Source organism: Raphanus sativus, chromosome 3, assembly GCF_000801105.2.
Source record: "Raphanus sativus cultivar WK10039 chromosome 3, ASM80110v3, whole genome shotgun sequence".
NCBI lineage: Eukaryota > Viridiplantae > Streptophyta > Magnoliopsida > Brassicales > Brassicaceae > Raphanus > Raphanus sativus.
The window spans coordinates 16,008,105-16,024,873 of NC_079513.1; the positions used below are offsets into that span (position 1 = coordinate 16,008,105).

Below are 16,769 nucleotides of genomic sequence, written 5' to 3' on the forward strand. Positions count from 1 at the left end.
AAGATGCTTTTAGAGAACATCACATGAGCACACAAGCTTAATTGTTTAGCTTTCAAACCTTTTTTCAAATATACATATTATACAAATTCAGAATCAAGAGTTGTTTTGATTATTTTTCTAACAATTTTTAAAATCAGAATTGGAACGAGAAGTTTTGATACAAGTCACAAATCACAAGCCAAGCCAAGAATAAATATAAAACAAAGATCAGATTTTGGAACCAAGTAGAGTCATGAGGAAGTCCTTGTAGTCACCAGAAACATCGCCAATGATAGCGTTATCCATGCTTGAATTATACATATTGAAATACTCTCCTCTTACTTTCATCAGATCAATCTCTGCACGCATCACAATCGCTCTCGTCAACGAATCTTCATCTGTTCCAAACCCCTCAATAGAATCATGTACAACCTGCAAGAAGAACATAGTTAAACACCTTTCTTGTCTTTCTTGATCATATTTTTGCTACTTGAGTCCATGTCTGCTCAAATGTTTTTAGTACCTTTGCAAAGTGTTTCTCAGGGAACTCAATGCACAAGATTACCATCTGCAGTAAACTTCTCAGATCAGCATCTCCTGGACATCCATCAACATCCTGTCCATAATAACAACACAACATCAAGTATCCATGAAAGAAAAAAAAAACAAAGCCAAAAAGATCATCATTTAACCTTATCTAATGTGTTTCCATAACTCTGCTTGTAAGCAGCAAAAGTTGCTCTGAGCTGGTAGATACTGCGAGTTCCTATTATGTAAAGGACATGATCATGATCTAACTGCTTCTTTGTTATCGCTTCATGCAGCATACCCGCCTCTATTGTAGCTACTTCTTTATCAACCTTCTCTTTATCATATCTGAATGAAGTTGCTAATGTCACCAACAACTGTACCATAAAAATGTGGTATCAAACTCGAGTTTCTAATGAGACAGCTAAACGACAAAAAAAGAATAAGAAAAGACCTTTGCAAGAGGAAAGGGCACGGAGGAAGCAATGTGTTCTTCAAGGGATGAGTCGTAGAGAGAACAATAAGCTTTCCTCACAGCAATCAAATGGTTAGGAGAGCTTGTGCAAGCGATCTCCACGACGATCTTCAGCTTCTCTGTGGTTTTCTTTTTCTCATTCAAGACTTTGTAAGCAAACCTTGCGTCTCTCTCTGCTGGATCTTTCGTCCACAGAATCACAGCTTTCTGTTTGAATAAATACACAAGTTCTTTTTTTCATGTTACATGTTATAAAATAGATCACAAGAGTCTCTAATCTCAATGTCAGTACCTTGAAATCACCAGAGAGTTCAGAGGAGAGATCATCGATAAGATCTTTGCCGTAAATCTCTCTGTAACTCTCCCTGATTCTCTTTCTCTGGCTCTCGTTTCTTTTACCTAAAACGCGTATGATAGCCTTCTCGTCTGTTCCCCATCCTACAACAACAACAAGAACACAGTTCCAGTTTCAAGAACCAGAGAAAAGCTCAACGTACGTGAAATGCAGAGAACAAGATTGTAACGTACCGCGAAAAGCTTTATTGAGAGTTTCAGAATCCTGAGCTGGAGAAGGGACCTCGTCTGGGACTCTAATTGTCGCCATTTGAGAGATGTGTTCCTCTGTTTCTCAGGAGCGTGTGCTTCTCCTTCTCTCTCTGCCTTTGTAATTTCTTTATCTCTCTCTTTTTACGTTTTCTTGTTTAGGTGTAATAAGAGAATCTTTTGTTGACGAAAATGCCCCCGAATACGTTACTGTAATGATATTTTTTTTGTTTTTTCGTCGGGACTGTAAAGTCTGTAATTACTTTATTTTGGAGGATATTTGACTAGGAGGGTCCAATATTTATATATGTTACTGAATAGTCCCTATGTGTATAACTATTCCATAATCTATCTCGTACTTACCACTAGGGGTGGGCAAAAAACAGAACCGAGTTAAACAGAACCGACCGAACCAAACCGAGTCAAGACCGAACCAAACTAGTAATGGTTTACTTCGGTTAGAAAAATTCTAGAATCGAATTAACCAAACTGAACCGAACCGAAATTGAATCCATAAAATAACCGAAGTGCCACTCCTATTGCCTATAGTATTTATATTAGGTTCAAAGACAATAATCTAAAATAAGTAGATTACATTTTAGTGTTTGGTTTTACGTTTAAATACAAAAAATTACTGACTTAATTTTATATTGGATTTAGTTCAAATAATTTATTTTTTTATTGTCACCAACATGATGATTTCATTATCATGTGTTGATGTTTCAAAACATGATTTCTCTTAAAAGAATTAAACTAAAAAAATCCGATTAAACCGAACCAAAACACAAACCGAAACGAATGCAAACCGAACCGAAACCGATCCAAACCAAACTAAATATGGTTTACTTCAACTTAAAATTTTTTAGAACCGAATTAATCAAACCGAACTGAGCCGATAAAATAACCGAAGTGCCCACCCCTACTTACCACTTGAGGGGATTTTCTGAAAAAAAACTTTTAGATAGTTTTATTTTGTAATTTTATTTTTTATCTATAAGAAATCCGGATGTTTTGGAAAATTTTCTAATATATATTGTAAAACTAAAATAGAAATCTAGCAAATTATCTAAATTAGCAAATTATCTGAAACTAAAATGATTGTGTCTGAAGATTCATTAGAAAAAAAAAATTACGTCAAAAACTGGTATATATATATAATATGGTGTTTCTTTTGAAAAATGTTATTCTGATATTACAGTGTTAACAAAAGAAAATTCGGATGTATTGTTTTCTATAAACAGCGTTGTAGTCAAGAACATGTAGCTGTGTGAGACATATGCATATAGACAAAAAAATAGATTTAAGAGGATGGAAAATGACCGAATTTTATGAGTAATGACTGACGAACTAATTTAACCAAATCAAATAAAAGAGATAGCGACATGCAAATCATATAACCCTCAAAGATAGACACAGCTGTCCCCTCTAAATTATTGTAAATCATCTCTTCGTGTAAAACGTGATCTTGTTTATGGGCACAGTCTGAACAAAACAGCCTGTCATACACAATTATTTGATAGCTCTTAATTGGTTTACCAAATAATTTTGTTGTAAAAGGGACACATGTACGTAGCCATGCAGGTCTGACCAATGACAGATACTCAGCAACAACCTTTTTAAAACACCATGTGATGCTTGTTGGAGAAAATTGATAAACTAATCACTTATAGTCTTACACTATCGCGAAAGAAACGTGATAGTCTGATAGAGGCTTCTCATCTACTCTTTTAAATTGGTTACGTACATGATTTTTTTAAAGGGACAGTCTGGACATATGAGAACGCATAAAAGTTTTGTTAAAGAATGCATTAGTTTAAGAGAGAGAGAAAAAAAGATATGCTCTCTGCTTAGCCATGATCTTGAAACCCCTTTTTATATATGTAGTAAACATTTTTCCATTGTAATTCTTATCGAGTATCCGTTTAGGATTGAGTGAGATCGCAAGTAATTGACTTCGTTAAGTTTTCTATTGATTATCTGAGATTCGATTTCGACCTATTAAAACCCCACATGCCCCTTAATCTTATGCATGTGCATGTGTAACCTTGGCTCACTTTGGTTTGCTTATGCTGCAAGTTTCCCAATACAAAATTAGACCATGCCAATTAGAATGTATTTTAGTGTGTTTTATACAATGTATATCACTATGTCATAATACGAACTCAAACTTATAAGACATGTTGTGACAAATAAAAAATACATTTGAAAACTGTTAAACCTTTTCTTCTTTCCCGGATATCCCGTTCTGTATTATAGATATGATAAGTTTCTATACTTAATTTCACTTTATATAATGGTCCAACTTAATAAATTCCTTTTTAAACAAAAAAAAAACAGTAAATTTTAATTTGTCTTGGACTACAGTAATGCATTTCTTTTCAAATGAAACAGTTGTTAAATTAGTCAATGCCTATTAGAATGTATTTTAGTGTTTTATACAATGTTATCACTATGTCATAATACGAACTCAAACTCATAATACATGCTTTTTTTTTTTGAAAAAGGACTTATAATACATGTTGTGACAAATGAAAAAATACATTTGTGTTAAATTAAACCTCTTTTTCTTTCCCGGAAACCCCGTTCTGTATTGTAGATATGATAAGTTTATATACTTAAAAACAGAAGTTTATATACTTAATTTCACTTTATATAATGGTCAAACTTAATAAATTCCTTTTAAAACAAAAAACAGTAAATTTTAATTTGTCTTGGACTACAGTAATGCATTTCTTTTCACATGAAACAGTTGTTAAAAGATGCAATAAATTTCGTGGGCGTTACTTTTCGTTACAGCAAATCAGCAATGACCCCTAGCGTTCTGTCTTAAATCTGAACACAAAGTTTTATACTAAAATAAGATTTTATATACCAAAAATACCCTTGTCTTCCTACGTAAACCACAACATCACCCTTAATGATCAGCATCATATAAAACGACTTATCTCTCTTCTTTAGCTTTCTGCATCAACCAAAGCAAAGCAGAACAAAAAAAAACTAAAACATCAAGAAAATGGCTCATACTCTCGACCTCGAAGGCATCACCAAAGCAATCTCAGGTAACTATGAAAAAACAATCTTAGTCATGATCAGAATGATTCGAGATTAACTATTTGAAATCATTAAAAAAAAACTTGCAGGAATGGGAGTTGATGAGGGAGCATTAATAAGTACTCTGGGGAACTCACACAAGGATCATCGCAAGTTGTTTAGGAAAGCAAGCAAGAGTTTCTTTGTGGAAGATGAAGAAAGAGCTTTTGAGAAATGTCATGATCACTTTGTCAAACATCTCAAGCTTGAGTTCTCTCGTTTCACTGTCAGTTATCTTTCCTTTTTTTATTTTCTGGCTCTTCTATTTTCCTATCTTCTAAGTATTTGATTACTACTAGTTTTTACTTCTTCTTGCCAAAAAAATATTACCATCTAAATCTATATAGTTGATTTTTACCAGTTCTACTAGTTTTTACACAATAAGTCAATAACAAACCAATTATATTGTTTTTACCTAATAGAAGTACAAAAACATAAATTTCAGTTTTAATAAATTGCTGAATTTTCATAAATAGTGGTAATACATAAACTAAATAATAATTAGGTTATCCCTTTGTATAGATAGATTTTTTCTGTTTATGTAATGATTTAGTGTGACTGGTTAAAGTCTTAGAGTTTAATTAGTCATATAGTCTCAAGAATGTTGATCAAATACTCTATGCTATATATGTTGCTATAGTAGTGTTTGTTCTTTCACATTACCAAGGATCCTAAGATAACCACTTAACAAGTGAGTTTCTACTTGACGGAAATGATGAAAGTCTGGTCTGTGATGTGTAGAACGCGGTAGTGATGTGGTCGATGCATCCATGGGAGAGAGACGCAAGATTGGTGAAGAAAGCACTTAAGAAAGGAGATGAATCTTACAACCTCATCGTAGAGGTGTCATGCACTCGCTCCTCTGAAGATCTCCTAGGGGCACGCAAAGCTTACCACTCTCTCTTCGACCAGTCCATGGAAGAAGACATTGCCTCTCACATCCATGGCCCGCAACGCAAGGTCAGTACATTCTTACGAACCATACAACACTACGCGCGTACACCCTCTAGCACTTGATCTCTTCTCATTCTCTCTTCGTGTGTTGTGTAGCTGCTTGTGGGGCTCGTAAGTGCTTATAGATACGAAGGAAACAAGGTGAAGGAAGATTCAGCCAAATCCGACGCTAAGATTTTGGCCGAGGCAGTGGCTTCTTCCGGAGAGGGAGCCATAGAGAATGATGAGGTTATTAGGATTCTGAGCACAAGAAGCAAACTTCATCTCCAACATCTCTACAAACACTTCAACCAAATCAAAGGCTCTGACCTTCTTGGGGTAAATAACATATGACAACTCACTTCTTATAGTATTTTTTATATATAACTCCATGTTTTGATTCATACAACTTTTTCTAATGGTTCAAGAAAATCTTGTGGTTTGATCATCAGGGTGTATCTGAGTCTTCGCTCATCAATGAAGCATTGCTTTGTTTGCTCAAACCTTCTGTGTATTTCAGCAAGGTAATAATACTAATGAACTTATATGATAACATCTACTATCATGTATAAACTTTTATTGTTCTAACAAAATATCTTGTCTTTGGATGTAGATTTTGAATGCGTCTTTGAACAAAGACGCGGACAAGGGTACCAAAAAATGGTTGACAAGAGTGTTCGTTACGAGAGCAGATCATAGTGACATGAAGGAGATAGCAGAAGAGTATAATCAGCTCTATGGAGAGCCTTTGGCCCAAACAATTCAAGAGAAGATTAAAGGGAACTATAGAGATTTCTTGCTCACACTACTATCCAAATCGAATTAATTTCGGCTAAGAACGTATTGCCAAGACTTGTGGTTATTGAACATTTGGATTTCTTTTTCGATATTATGTTTCTATTCCAACATTTGCTTTTTCTATACCCTTTTTATCGTGTCTGATAATAAAGTTACTGTCGCTGGTGTCTGGTGACATGATTCAAGAAGAGAAGAGAGTGTGTCATGTTAAACTCGGTTTTCATGCTTTATGGTCACAGTTCCAGTAACTGAAAACATAGTTAATAAATTTGTAACACAGTTCCCGTTACATGCATGTGCTACAAAACTGCGTATTAATGTTTAAAAATCCGTTTCTTTTGTTAGAAACTGTTTGTGACAAACTAAAACTATCTTAAACTTTTACGTACAGCCAAGAAGATTTTTGAAAATAAACTAAAAATGTCAATATAGGATTTACCTGAATCAAATTAACGAATGTGTCTAATGAGTAACACATTGACAAAACAAAAATATTAAGAACTTGTGTGGGAAAGTCTAATCATAAATCATGTATGATGTATGTATAAGTTTGAACTTTGAAGGGCGTTTAAATAACTGATTTGGTTCGCAATTTCAGTATCTAAACCAAATGTCGGTATGATGTTCCGGTTAACAGTTTTGGCATTTTGCGGTAAGGAAAGAAAAGCTGCCACGTGGCGAAGAAAAGTCCGCGAATCTTCCCCTGGCGGACCATTAAAGATCCCATTTCTCCTCTTCACTCTGCTTTTTCACGTCTCTCAAAAACCATTCATTTCTTGTTCTTCTCGATTAGATTCGTTTTCTTTCTCAGTTCCACCACAATGAATGGCTTCTCGGATCTTAACTCTTCTGTGAGGTACACTTCAATTCTCCTATCGTCTTTTCATTCATTGATTCATACGATCTCTGTTGTACTGTTGTGTATATCTCCGACATCAATGGAACTATGCACCTAAATCATTATTAACATTGCAAACAACAATCAATGGTTGCTAAACCGTATTGGGTATCATAAAGTTTGATCCTTTAGATGCAATCTCATAGTTTCGATCTCTGTGTTTGTTATGTTGTGAAGCATCAGCAAACCTTCGCTCTCACATCTTGCTCCTTTAGAAGCCATTCTCTTTGATGTTGATGGTACTCTCTGTGATTCTGATCCATTCCACCTTATCGCCTTCCAACAACTTCTCCAACAGGTTACTTATACATAAAAACATGTCTTTGAATCTTAATATATCACATTGGTACTCACTCTCAACTTCATACTTCTTTGTGTTAATTCACAGATTGGTTTTAACAACGGTGTCCTAATCGACGAGAAGTTCTACATTGAGAACATCGCTGGAAAACACAACTCTGAGGTTGCTCTATCTCTCTTCCCTGATGACGTTCCTAGAGGGTTACAGTTCTGTGAGGAAAAGGAAGCTCTTTACCGCAAGTAAGTCTTTTTAAACTTTCCTTTTTAAGGTTTGAGTTAGTTTTTGGATTTAACTTTGTTTTCCTCTCTTATTGATTATAGACTTGTAGCAGAGAAGATAAAGCCACTCGACGGGCTTATAAAGCTAACCAAATGGATAGAGGATCGTGGATTGAAACGAGCTGCTGTCACAAACGCTCCAAAAGAAAACGCGGAGCTCATGATATCCAAACTTGGTCTGACTGATTTCTTCCAGGCAGTGATTCTCGGGTCCGAATGCGAGTACCCCAAGCCGCACCCGGGGCCTTACTTGAAGGCTCTCGAAGTGCTTAACGTGTCGAAGGAGCATACGTTAGTGTTCGAGGACTCGGTCTCTGGGATAAAGGCTGGAGTTGCAGCTGGAATGCCTGTGGTTGGATTGACTACAGGTAATCCAGCGAGCATGCTTGTGCAAGCGAAACCTGCTTTTCTGATTGAGAACTATGCGGATCCAAAACTGTGGGCTGTGTTGGAAGAGCTTGATAACAAGGAGAGTTCTCAAAAGGCTTGAGAGTGAGTGAGTGAGGAGCTTGTCGTTGTCTCACTTGTCTGGCTCGTGGAGCCTAAACAAGTATTAGCAGCCTCTGACATTTACCTTTTTTTTTTTTTATCTTTGTTGAATATTCTTGTGGGAATTTATGACAATGGAAGCTTTCAAATAAAAATATTCTATGTTCAGAATATCTCTAAAAAACACTCTATAACTTCAAATATGAAGTTTTTGGTTCTCAAAAAAAAAACTTCAAATATAAAGTTTTTAATAGTAAAACTTCAAATATGGAGTGTCAGTACTAAAAGTTTATTTTTTGAAAACGTTTATTTTTCTTTCCGAAAATCTACATTTCAGAAAAATTTATTTCAGAAAAATATTTTTATATATTATATAATGAAAAATTTTAAAATAATAATTGTGTTTATTGAAATTCTATTAGTTAAAAATTATGTAAAATAATTAATTATAAAATAGAGATTTATCTTTCTTTTATTTTTAAAAGTTAATAATAAAAGATATTTTTAGATAATACAACATAAATTATTTTGTCTATTGATAATTATCAAATCAATAGAATTTGTTTTTAATTTATACTGAAATATGTTTAAAATCAATTATTTATTAAAAGATAGTAGAAACATTGTATTGTGAAAATCCGGATGCTAAAATTGTTTTAAAAATAGTCGTATAGATATCAAACGTATATATAAACAAATCAGTGTTAATAAAAAGAACACATACAGTATATTATCAAGTATCAACAATTCTTTCTTTAATATGATGAAAGCATAAAAACATTAATTAATCGAGGTAGGGAGATTTATCACGTTTTTGAGAAAAAAGACATACGAACCAAAAAAAACACATACGAACCAAAAAACATTAATTAGTGTGCTCAAAAGCTTAAAACGTACACGCTGCTTTAGCAATTTCACCACGCCATCTTCTTCGATTCCTTCAGGTTTTCTCCGCTTTATTTTGTGTTTATCATAATGCTCTCAATTGGTTAACTATCTGTTTAATTTCAATTCTCCTTAACCAGCTTTCAGAAAAAAAAAATTCAATTCTTCTCATAGATCTCTATGCTTTTCTAGCCTTTTGCTCAGTTTCCTTGTCCGATCTCAAAGTTTCATACTCTTTTTTTTTTCTGAGAATGCTATGCTTTGTGTAATTTTTTAATTAGATTTTAGTGTTGCTTTCGATTGTTATTGTTGAAACTTGAAAACAGAAAATATTTACAAAAGTTTGGTTTTGATTTTTGTTCGGTCTGCGGTTGTCTCTGTCTTCTAAAGCCAAAAAGATGGCGAAGAGAGAGATGGCTGTGTACTGTTTCGACACTTTGGTCTCTCACTACAACAACGATGACACTCCTCCACCTGCCTTTGACGACGCCAATCAGTTACTTTCTTTTCAACCCCCATTCCCTTTTTTGATTGTTTTGTTATTTTGTATGGCATGCAAGTTCTGTTTCTCTCAAGTACTTATGTTCTGTAGTGAAACCTTCTTTCTTTTTTTTTTTTGTTGTCAGTATTTATGTTCAGTAGCAGAAATCAAGCTTAGCTCATATGCTGTGATCAATATTTACATCAACTCTTTCCTAACTGATAGTCCAGTGTTTTTTTTTGTTTCTTTTCTTGAAGTCCATTGTTTGTGACGTGGAAGAAAATAGTGAATGGTGGGGAGCCTCGATTGCGTGGATGTATTGGTACACTGGAAGCACGCCGCTTGATCAGTGGCTTCAAGGATTATGCCTTGACCAGGTTCCTTACTCCTCTTCTCACATTTTTTTTCTTCCAATTCTTACATTATTTCCTTGGCCAAATGCAACAACCATGTGTTCTTTAGACTGTTTTGCTGCCGTATAGTTCATTAATGTCATTGGTTGTAAATGCACTTTTTTTTTTGTGTTATGTAATATTATAGTGCCCTGAGGGATCGTAGGTTCCCGCCAATACAGTCCAAAGAACTGCCCTTTCTGCAATGTACAGTCTCTGTCCTGACTGATTATGAAACTGCAGATGATTATCTTGATTGGGAGGTAACTTATCTTTAGTAGTAATCATGCCATTCAATCCTCAACCTACTGATTTCACATCCCTTATGTTATATTCCCCACTCGCTTAATTTTTCCGAATTTTTCTGACTATTGAAGGTGGGAAAGCATGGTATAATCATTGAGTTCACTGAACCCGTGACTAATAAAAGGCGAAACGCCACATATTTGCCTGAGGTGCCAGCTCATGAAGGTACACCATTTTTGATGATACAAAATTAGGTTTGCTTAGGAGTTTGTATCTTTAGTTAACACCTGAGAACTCCTGCGCTTTGTTTGGATCAAAACTTGAAACCTATATGCAGCATTGATCAATCGGTATGCTAGTGTGTATATATTATAAAATATTACCGTTACTTCTCATCCCGCAGGCTGGACAAAGATAGAGGCAATAGATTCACTGGTGCGCAAAGCAGCATACAGCGGTGAAATAACAGAATCAGTGCGTAGGAGAATCCATCTAACACGTTACCAGAGTACATTATTCAGCATGCATTATAGCGAATATCTTTCATACGTGAAGTCCACGAGAGGCGGCGGTGTTGTCCCTGCTATTAACGGGACCAGCAAGCCCGCCATGGCCTTGTCTTGATTTGCACCATAAAGCTGCTGCTAATGGGTGCACCTCCTCCCTCATTTATCTTTGTATTTGTGTGTTCTCTATGATTAAAAGAAGCTTCTTCTTCAAGGAAACTCTCTATTTGGCTGCTTCGCAATTGTATTACAACAATGTCATAAAATCAAAGAAACCAACTTTGATCTCTCTCACAGTCTTATCTGTTGAAGTAAGCTTGAGCGGCAATCGATCCTGTTCCTAACTGGTTTATGATCTAAAGAGATAAGGATTCTATATGTATTTAAGAGATTATCTAAATATGAGTGTTTCCAAATATGAGGAGGATTTATTGGTTCAATGACATTGCTGTATTTGGTGTGAGACTTTGAGAGTTTGAGTTAAGTTAGTTTTCTTAAGTAATAAGAGAGTCATTCTTACTAATTTTTTATGTTTCATATGAATGTTGACTGTTGAGAACAATATAATCTTCATAAAGAAGAAGACTTTTTGACCACTGAGCTGGTTTTAGTTTGACTCTCCATGCTAAGTTTAAGCTTTCGTAAATCGCGGATTAGAAACGCAACTGCTCTACTTGATTTATATTAATCTAAACCGATTATAAAAAATAAAAATAAAAGTGCAAACCTTAAAACTAATCGAGGAAGTGAGAGCTGTATCACGTTCTTGAGAAAAAGACAGACAACCAAAAAAAAAAGTCAATGCGCTCAAAAGCTTAAACAGATCTCAAAGTTTTTCGTTTTTTTTTTCTCTGAGTATATGCTATGCTTTGTGTAACTCGTTATTAGATATTTAAAATTGCTTTCGATTTTTAGTGTTGACAACTTCAAAGATTTTATTACAAAGGTTTGTTTTTGTTGTTGCTGCGGTGCTGTCTTTTAAAGAAAAAAATGGCAAACAGAGAGATGGCTGTATACTGTTTCGACACTTTGGTCTCTCACTACAACAAAGAAGACACACCTCCACCTGCCTTTGAAGACTCCATACAGTAACTTCATTAAACTCCTTTTGTGTTTATTATGGTTATGAGTTATGACTGCAAGTTTGATTCTCTATCAAATATGCGTTTTGTGAAAGTTTGTCCCTTTCTTACCATGAATCTCCCACTCCACTTAGCTTCTAGTTCTGTTCTGAACACTCTCGGTTCATTTTTTTTTGGTTTATTATGTTATGACATGCAAGTTTGACTTTATCTTACACACAAAACCAGATACCTTTTCCAAATAAATTCGTGTCGTTTACACCTAAATCGAGTATTTAAACGATCGTGGTAGAAATCTACTTAGCTCATATGTCCTATATTCAGCTCTTTTCTTCCTTTTGTCTTTCAGGGTATGATATGTTGAATACTTGAATATATTTGATGAATAGTGTATCCTGAAACACATGATCTTTCCTTACTATAATCCACTGTTGTTTTTTCTTTTTCTTTTTCTTTCTTGTAGTCCATGTTTTGTCACCTGGAAGAAAGCAGTGAATGGTGGTGAGCGTCGATTTCGATTGCGTGGATGTGTAGGTACTCTAGAAGCACACCGCTTGAGCAGTAGCTTCAAGGAATATGCCTTGAACGGGTACTTAGTTACTTACTACTCCTCTGACATCGTTTTTGTTCTTTGACCAATTGCAACCAACGACGTGTGTTGTATCCACATTGAGAATTTAATTTTAATAAATTATTATATAAAGGGTTATGATCAATCCATTTATCACCGGATGTTTATGATAAAAAGAAGGCTAGGATGATCGGACTACTTTCGGGATTAATGGGTCAGAGTGAATACGTACCTTTATACGTTTTATTTATAAGTTTCTAACTTAAAACCAAGCGTGGCAACTGATACAGTACTCAAATTTGTTACATTTCAATATGGATCTGTTTTACCTTTTTTTTTGGTCAATAACATTGGTTGTGACTTCACTTGTTATATATGTAATGTTACAGTGCCCTGAGGGATCACAGGTTCCCACCAATACAACCCGGAGAACTGCCGTCTCTGCAATGTACTGTCTCTATCGTGACTGATTATGAAACTCCAGAGGATTATCTTGATTGGGAGGTAATTTATCTTCAGTTAATTATTCATGTACGACCAAACAAGTAGAGTGCCATGCTATGCTTTTCAACCATCACATCTGATAAAACCTTCTTCTACTGATGTCACATCCCTAGACTCGCTTAGTTTTTTTTGGTGGATCTCCTCTGATGTCTTAAAACGCTTTCCCTGATTTGGTTATGAAGGTGGGAAAGCATGGTATAGTCATTGAGTTCAGTGACCCTGTAGCTAACATAAAGCGAAGCGCCACATACTTGCCTGAGGTGCCAGTTAATGAAGGTACCATGTTGATGATACAAACTTAGGAGTTTATATGTTTTGAGTTATAGACCTGAGAACTCCCGCCCTATCAAACGTTGAAAAACTGCAGCATTGATTGATCTCTGGGTATGCTAATATATATATAATCTCATTCTGCAGGCTGGACAAAGCTAGAGGCAATAGACTCGCTGGTGTTTAAAGCAGGGTACGACGGTGAAATTACTGAACCGGTGCGTAGGAGAATCCATCTATCACGTTACCAGACTACATTATTCAGGATGCATTATAGTGAATACATAGCGTATGTGAAGGCCACGAGAGGCAGTGTCGCCCCCAACTATTAACGAGACCAGCAATCACGCTATGACCTTGTCTTGATTTGCACTGTAAAGCTGCTGCTAATGGGTTGCATCTCCTCCTCACTTATCTTTGTATTTGTACTCTCTCTGATTAAAAGTTCTTTTCGGTGAAACTCTCTATTTGGCTGCTTCACAATTGTAATTACAACGATGTCATAAAATCAAAGAAACAAACTTTGAATAACCATTTCTACTTGTTCCTGCGAACTCTGAGATATGCTAAGAGATCAAAGTTTTCTTAATTATTTGAGTTTTACATATATTTCTTCTTTCATCTGGGAATATAAAAATCCTCTTCTTTAGAGTAATCCATAATTTCATTGCAAATCATATCCACAATACGTGTCAAGTGCATAATGTAAATAACCAAAAAACAAAATTGTTGTAAAAAGCAAAAACTCTTGCAAATGCAGCAATTACTCTGTGCTAGGCCCAGAGCAGTGTCACAACGAGAAATAGCATCAAAGCCAGACCAAGACATATCCCAACCATTGCGCCGAAAGCCTGTCAAAAAAAATCACAATGCAAGGTTAGATCACTCTTCACCATTATCATCATCAACACCATGCAAATTTGGATGGCTCACTTTGCCCTGACTTTTAAACTTGTATTTAACTGTAAACCAAGACAGTCCTCTATCAACAATAGGTGCAAGTGCCACTGCCCTGCAATCCATCAAACACGCTTCTTTTTTTTTTTGGTTGTGTACAACATCATAACAAACTAATAAGTACAAAATAAGAAACAAATATCAGCAGCTTACCCTCCTATTCTGACGAGCTTAGTAACTTGGCTTCCAGCCCATACCATGGCCATCACTTTAAGAAATCTGCATCCAACACCACGAGTCCTTCACTAGGGTCCCCTATAACGACGCTATGAAATGCTGGAGATTATTCCATACCTCTCAGCTGCAGCGAGATAACCCATTTTTCCCGGTGCTGGGGCCACATAAAACCTATACATATATATGAATAATCATCATTTTTCTCGCTCGAGAATGTTATGATGGAGCAAAAGACAAGAAAGACTAAGAATACTAAAGACTACTTACTTCAAAAAAAAAAAAAAAGAGAGAGATATTACTGAATAATCAAATCTATAAATGCCAAAACTGTCTACTAAATAAATATGGCTACACATAAAGTTCAGGTATCTTTATTGGGGTCGAAAGTACGTTCAACTTACCACACCAAGAGGAAAGCTGCGGTGTAATAGACTGTGTTAAGTAAACCGTAAGACAATATTCCAGACAATCCATATCTCTTCAATTTCTTTACAAGCCTGCAAGCAAAATGTCAGTCGCACAGGACCATCATCATCATAAGGAAGATAGGGTATGTCAAAAGGCTATATTAACTAACTACCCAAATAATATAATACTTCCTTTCAAAATGCAGATTTCAATCAAATAGAGCAGAATCGAAATGATCTTCTTAGCTAAAAGATTAGGACAGAACATATAAGTTTTTGAGTCACGAACCAAAGAAGTACTTCTTTTTTTTAACATGGTACCAAATCAAGGACTTGAGTAAATCACATACTCTTCCGAAACGAACGGGTTTTGCCAGCGTGTCGCATTCTTATCCAACGTTGTTTCTCCTCCTATACAAAAAAAAAATGGAAGAGAGTAAAAAGGCAAAGCCTTTGTGACTGAATGTATTATCATTCCATCATTCACAGAGCAACGAAGTTAAGATCTTTATAAGTCTACAATTGTCAACAATATATGAATGTACCTTCTTCTTCATCAACATAAGGGTCAGCATCTTCAGGTTTATGGGAAGCCTAAACATGCACACATTCTCAATGGATTCTTCTTTGCTTAAACAAGACAGAGATTTAAAGAAGACATTAAAAAGACTAACACTTTGACTAAAGGAGGTAACCAGACGGTGGAGGACTACGGATTTATTGCGGTTAAGAACATTGGGGGCGACGCCGAGGCCGAGAGAGGAGAAGCTTAAAGAGGCATGTTGTGGAGTAGTAGGTAGAGAAAGCTGGTGGGAACAAAAGAGAAGAGGAAGATTAGTAATCAGCTCGAGAGAGAGAGAGTTAGAGAAAAGGTACCGCAAGTAGAGAAGGAGCTAAACGGTGGACATTCATCCCGTCACCAAATATCGCCGGTGTATCTTTGATACTGTAGGCCTCTTACAGCTGATAACAAAGCAGGCTAACTATCCAATCAAGAATTAAAAAAAAAAAAGAAATATCTAGAAAAGTATTTACCTAATATCAATGTTTTCCAAACGTTTCATGCTCAATGCTTTCATACAGAGTTTTTTTTTAGAATATTTGCATTTATAATTTATAAAAACAACAAAAAATATAGTTAATTTAATTTTATTTAACAGTGTCATAAAATTAATTTGATATCAAAAATAAAATTTATATATAAAAATAAATTTATAAATAAAATATATTTTTTAAAACAATATTTGACATTTGAAATATATTTTTAATATATATATATATAACATATATAATACATATATATAATTAATTACTATTTTAAATGTTAATTTTTAAGATAACATTTCTTAACTGTAAATTTTATTTTTGGATATAGACAAAAATTTTCGATATTATTAAATTAATTAATTATTTATATTTTCTTAATTTTATATATTAGTATACACTAGAAATTTTTTGAATTTAATGGTGTTATTATAGTTATAACGTAACGAGTTTAAATGTTCAAAAAAAAAACATTACGAGTTTAGTTTCATTCATCTAAAAACTGATGTAGATATTATTAGACTGTTTTTTTGTCATCGATTATTACACTCATATAGACTCTATAAACCAAACTGGTAGTTCTGCATCCATATGCACGACGAAAGACGTTTGTTTCCTAGCACTACTACATGCTAAGATATCGGCCTTCATATTCTGCGTACGTTAGAGACTGTTTAAATATCTCCTTTTATCAATTAAAATATGATTGATTCAATCGTAATTTAACTAAAATTAGATTTTAACTCACGTTTAAAAATCATAAGAATATGTTTTTAACAAAAATGATTTACAAAATCAATATGTTTTTAACATTTTTTAATAAGGTAGTGTTTTAACATTTTATTTTAGTGTAATTTGAAAACTATATTATTATATTATTTTATTTGTATTAAATATGAAAGTTATATAAGATATTATGTATTTTTGTCTTTTTC

The 16,769-nt window shown here is 34.6% G+C and overlaps 6 protein-coding genes across 8 annotated transcripts; 4 read left to right on the forward strand and 2 right to left on the reverse strand.

Moving 5' to 3' along the window:
- Positions 1-19: 19 nt before the first annotated feature.
- LOC108846029 (annexin D3) lies at positions 20-1,670 on the reverse strand. Its single transcript, XM_018619237.2, has 6 exons — positions 1,511-1,670; positions 1,275-1,420; positions 962-1,189; positions 672-884; positions 503-595; positions 20-411 (listed from the first exon to the last, which is right to left on the reverse strand). Exons 1-6 carry the CDS (start codon positions 1,584-1,586, stop codon positions 208-210), a joined length of 960 nt encoding a protein of 319 aa, XP_018474739.1. The 5' UTR covers positions 1,587-1,670; the 3' UTR covers positions 20-207.
- A 2,758-nt stretch (positions 1,671-4,428) lies between these two features.
- On the forward strand, positions 4,429-6,635 carry LOC108844654 (annexin D4). Its single transcript, XM_018617938.2, has 6 exons — positions 4,429-4,584; positions 4,666-4,841; positions 5,357-5,575; positions 5,666-5,887; positions 6,001-6,072; positions 6,162-6,635. Exons 1-6 carry the CDS (start codon positions 4,539-4,541, stop codon positions 6,372-6,374), a joined length of 948 nt encoding a protein of 315 aa, XP_018473440.1. The 5' UTR covers positions 4,429-4,538; the 3' UTR covers positions 6,375-6,635.
- Positions 6,636-7,043: 408 nt separating this feature from the next.
- Positions 7,044-8,485, forward strand: LOC108845879 (haloacid dehalogenase-like hydrolase domain-containing protein Sgpp). 3 transcript variants are annotated; one of them, XM_018619074.2, is made up of 4 exons: positions 7,044-7,202; positions 7,422-7,542; positions 7,633-7,784; positions 7,866-8,485. In XM_018619074.2, the coding sequence occupies exons 1-4, from the start codon at positions 7,168-7,170 to the stop codon at positions 8,311-8,313; spliced, it is 756 nt and encodes a 251-aa protein (XP_018474576.1). In that variant the 5' UTR covers positions 7,044-7,167; the 3' UTR covers positions 8,314-8,485. The 3 variants fall into 3 exon arrangements, with proteins under 3 accessions (XP_018474576.1, XP_018474578.1, XP_018474577.1); XM_018619076.2 differs by having other exon boundaries at positions 7,669-7,784; XM_018619075.2 differs by having other exon boundaries at positions 7,080-7,202; positions 7,428-7,542.
- Positions 8,486-9,096: 611 nt separating this feature from the next.
- Positions 9,097-11,111, forward strand: LOC108848006 (uncharacterized protein At2g38710-like). The gene is made up of 6 exons (XM_018621406.2): positions 9,097-9,256; positions 9,588-9,693; positions 9,936-10,055; positions 10,219-10,333; positions 10,448-10,541; positions 10,720-11,111. The coding sequence occupies exons 2-6, from the start codon at positions 9,596-9,598 to the stop codon at positions 10,938-10,940; spliced, it is 648 nt and encodes a 215-aa protein (XP_018476908.1). The 5' UTR covers positions 9,097-9,256; positions 9,588-9,595; the 3' UTR covers positions 10,941-11,111.
- A 145-nt stretch (positions 11,112-11,256) lies between these two features.
- LOC108848007 (uncharacterized protein At2g38710-like) lies at positions 11,257-13,784 on the forward strand. The gene is made up of 5 exons (XM_018621408.2): positions 11,257-11,910; positions 12,368-12,493; positions 12,865-12,979; positions 13,162-13,255; positions 13,397-13,784. The coding sequence occupies exons 1-5, from the start codon at positions 11,813-11,815 to the stop codon at positions 13,579-13,581; spliced, it is 618 nt and encodes a 205-aa protein (XP_018476910.1). The 5' UTR covers positions 11,257-11,812; the 3' UTR covers positions 13,582-13,784.
- A 94-nt stretch (positions 13,785-13,878) lies between these two features.
- Positions 13,879-15,717, reverse strand: LOC130509230 (uncharacterized). Its single transcript, XM_057004978.1, has 9 exons — positions 15,667-15,717; positions 15,465-15,596; positions 15,336-15,384; positions 15,141-15,201; positions 14,785-14,880; positions 14,501-14,554; positions 14,360-14,425; positions 14,183-14,261; positions 13,879-14,100 (listed from the first exon to the last, which is right to left on the reverse strand). Exons 1-9 carry the CDS (start codon positions 15,700-15,702, stop codon positions 14,023-14,025), a joined length of 651 nt encoding a protein of 216 aa, XP_056860958.1. The 5' UTR covers positions 15,703-15,717; the 3' UTR covers positions 13,879-14,022.
- Between the last annotated feature and the right edge of the window lie 1,052 nt (positions 15,718-16,769).

Excerpts from the sequence above, each read along its gene's own strand:
- LOC108846029 (XM_018619237.2), bottom strand. The coding sequence starts at position 1,586 with ATGGCGACAATTAGAGTCCCAGACGAGGTCCCTTCTCCAGCTCAGGAT. Across the intron at positions 885-961 it reads TGCCCTTTCCTCTTGCAAAG|TTGTTGGTGACATTAGCAAC; the intron begins GTCTTTTCTTAT and ends TTTATGGTACAG. Across the intron at positions 596-671 it reads ATGGAAACACATTAGATAAG|GATGTTGATGGATGTCCAGG; the intron begins GTTAAATGATGA and ends TATTATGGACAG.
- LOC108844654 (XM_018617938.2), top strand. The coding sequence starts at position 4,539 with ATGGCTCATACTCTCGACCTCGAAGGCATCACCAAAGCAATCTCAG. Across the intron at positions 5,576-5,665 it reads TCCATGGCCCGCAACGCAAG|CTGCTTGTGGGGCTCGTAAG; the intron begins GTCAGTACATTC and ends TGTGTTGTGTAG. Across the intron at positions 5,888-6,000 it reads AAGGCTCTGACCTTCTTGGG|GGTGTATCTGAGTCTTCGCT; the intron begins GTAAATAACATA and ends TTTGATCATCAG.
- LOC108845879 (XM_018619074.2), top strand. The coding sequence starts at position 7,168 with ATGAATGGCTTCTCGGATCTTAACTCTTCTGTGAG. Across the intron at positions 7,203-7,421 it reads GATCTTAACTCTTCTGTGAG|CATCAGCAAACCTTCGCTCT; the intron begins GTACACTTCAAT and ends TATGTTGTGAAG. Across the intron at positions 7,785-7,865 it reads AAGGAAGCTCTTTACCGCAA|ACTTGTAGCAGAGAAGATAA; the intron begins GTAAGTCTTTTT and ends TATTGATTATAG.
- LOC108848006 (XM_018621406.2), top strand. The coding sequence starts at position 9,596 with ATGGCGAAGAGAGAGATGGCTGTGTACTGTTTCGACACTTTGGTCTCT. Across the intron at positions 9,694-9,935 it reads GCCTTTGACGACGCCAATCA|TCCATTGTTTGTGACGTGGA; the intron begins GTTACTTTCTTT and ends CTTTTCTTGAAG. Across the intron at positions 10,334-10,447 it reads ATGATTATCTTGATTGGGAG|GTGGGAAAGCATGGTATAAT; the intron begins GTAACTTATCTT and ends TGACTATTGAAG.
- LOC108848007 (XM_018621408.2), top strand. The coding sequence starts at position 11,813 with ATGGCAAACAGAGAGATGGCTGTATACTGTTTCGACACTTTGGTCTCT. Across the intron at positions 12,980-13,161 it reads AGGATTATCTTGATTGGGAG|GTGGGAAAGCATGGTATAGT; the intron begins GTAATTTATCTT and ends TTGGTTATGAAG. Across the intron at positions 13,256-13,396 it reads TGAGGTGCCAGTTAATGAAG|GCTGGACAAAGCTAGAGGCA; the intron begins GTACCATGTTGA and ends CTCATTCTGCAG.
- LOC130509230 (XM_057004978.1), bottom strand. The coding sequence starts at position 15,702 with ATGAATGTCCACCGTTTAGCTCCTTCTCTACTTGCG. Across the intron at positions 14,426-14,500 it reads TATCTCGCTGCAGCTGAGAG|ATTTCTTAAAGTGATGGCCA; the intron begins GTATGGAATAAT and ends TGTTGGATGCAG. Across the intron at positions 14,101-14,182 it reads AGTTTAAAAGTCAGGGCAAA|GCTTTCGGCGCAATGGTTGG; the intron begins GTGAGCCATCCA and ends TTTTTTTGACAG.